This window comes from Olea europaea, chromosome 7 (assembly GCF_002742605.1).
Source record: "Olea europaea var. sylvestris chromosome 7, O_europaea_v1, whole genome shotgun sequence".
In the NCBI taxonomy this organism is placed as follows: domain Eukaryota; kingdom Viridiplantae; phylum Streptophyta; class Magnoliopsida; order Lamiales; family Oleaceae; genus Olea; species Olea europaea.
The window spans coordinates 23404147-23406293 of record NC_036243.1 but is presented as its reverse complement, the minus strand read 5'-3'; the positions used below and the strand labels follow the sequence as shown (position 1 = coordinate 23406293).

Sequence of the window (2147 nt, the reverse complement as noted above, 5' to 3'; positions counted from 1 at the left end):
GAACACCCATTTTTGGGACTTTGTCTCAAGAGGTTTCGTCCCTTACACAATCGTCTGATCCTCTTTAATTGTTAGCGAATTAATCGTTGACACATAAAAATTCAGCCCAAATCGAACAGCCCAGAGAGTAAAGCCCAATTGGAGGATCCCCAAATCAGATAGCTCAAAGAACGAAATCCAATTGAACGAATCAAGGTGAAGGCCCAAATAAGGGGCCCAATAGTGCGGTAACGCCATGTTTGCAAGTCGCTCAGAGTCTGAACGAATAGAGTGGCATACGGTTGCCCGAAGTCTCGCCCAAATCTTTAAGTCGCCCAAGGTATCAACAAATATAACGCATTATGATTATCAAGAAATGCAGTTATTGAGGCAGTTGTTAAAGTAACCTTACCACGTTCCACGACTCAAGGGGTTCAATCGAAAGCGGTTGAACGATGCAAGATAATGGCAGCAGTTAAAAGGACAGTTTCATGACAAAATGGCCACTACAAAGAAAGTGGGTAGTTATAGGGCGATCAAGCAGTTTTTTAGAGCAGTTAATCACAAAGGGATCGCCTATGAAGTATAAAAGGGAGAAAGAACTTAGAAGCAAAGGACCGAATCCAAAACTCTCGAACAGAGAATATGTAATTTTCATTCCTTTAGCTTTTAGACTTAAACACTTCCTTTTCTGTAACTCGTGTGCTTGCGCCCCTTGGAGGCACGTTGTTTTCCGTTTCCAATTGTAAAGTTCATCGCCAATAAAAGGAACACCCCTTTTTGGGACTTTGTCTCAAGAGGTTTCGTCCCTTACACAATCGTCTGATCCTCTTTAATTGTTAGCGAATTAACACGCGCGAAACAATAGTCTAAATGAAAATATCAAGATCCTTCATTTCAAGATACTCACATTGGTGTCTGCATCATCAAAAAAATAGATGAGTCATTCTATGAATAATGGAACGAGAACTAATTCAGTATTTCCGAATGTCAAATTTCATATTGGTTCATCATTAATCTAATAGAATCATAACTAATTAATGCTGCCAATAAAAAGACTGAGATCTGCTATAAGTTTTAAATCCAAGCCCCTTATAATTTATTGACATTTGTCTACTTATAATTGCTTTTCTTATTAGTTGCTTGGTTGTGGGGTAATTGTGTTGCATTCAATTGTGATATCATCCTTGTAATCATGAAGCATTCTAAAGACTCGACCAGCCAGTATAACGAAGTAGTTATAACGTTAAGTACATTTTGATAGACACCTTAGGATCCCACGCAGCGAAGCTAACTAATGTTCCCTTACACGCCAAAAAAAAAAAAAGTAAAAATCTGTGAGGGGAGTGTGTAATACTAGTCGAGATTGGACACAGACAAGATTTTAGCCTGTCGTCCAAGCAAAAAATATGCTCAACTCAAGTAAAAGTAACACTGTAAAATAAGTAATGCACAGTGGTTCTCAAAATTAGAGAAAAGAAAGAACCTGGAAACCAAGGGTATTGTAAGATTGTCTTCTGTCAAGCAAAATAGCAGGTGGTGAAGGCTTGATTTTGCAATTATGAATGTAAGAAAGATCCCTTTGAGGAGATGGTGAAAATGCATAATAATAATGAGCAGAATACTGAATGGCCATGGACTGCATAACAAACTCATCCTCTTTCTTGCATTAATACTCTCTTATTTTGCCTAATGTACCAACATTTTCACTTCTCTCTCCTATCTGTTTCTCTCTCTATCAACGAGTGTTTTGTGAGTGAAAATGTAGGTGACACAAAGAAACAGGTATGTGGACAGCAAGGGAAGAGGAGAAATGGAGTGACAAATTCTTATGGGTCATGTGGGCCCTCAAAATCCGTTATGAACCAATGGCACCACTCGTCTTCTAGCCTCTTTTTCTCTCTCTGTATCTATCTATATATATACACACACACACGATGTTCTCTAAGTTCTAACGCCGTACATACATTAGCCTTAAATATAGTCTTACGACTTAGTGCCTGAATTTTTGGTAAATAGTCGCTCGAACCTGATCTCTCCGGCCCTTTTATGGAGGCTGTCCTCCTTCCAAAATTATAGTAGTTGATTATTTTCTATCTTCATTCGTTTCGCGGGAGCAGACCAGAGTTCGGCCTTAATAATCAATTTTTTCTCCTTCTCAGAGTTGA

At 38.7% G+C, this 2147-nt stretch overlaps 1 protein-coding gene across 1 annotated transcript in view; it reads right to left on the bottom strand.

Annotated features, from left to right (window-relative positions):
• LOC111397487 (protein STAY-GREEN LIKE, chloroplastic-like) overlaps positions 1-1772 on the bottom strand; it is a 13933-nt gene extending 12161 nt beyond the window's left edge. The window contains exon 1 of the mRNA XM_023024440.1: positions 1466-1772. Coding sequence (XP_022880208.1) covers positions 1466-1624 — 159 coding nt within the window. The 5' untranslated portion in view covers positions 1625-1772. The remainder of the gene's footprint in view (positions 1-1465) is intronic.
• Between the last annotated feature and the right edge of the window lie 375 nt (positions 1773-2147).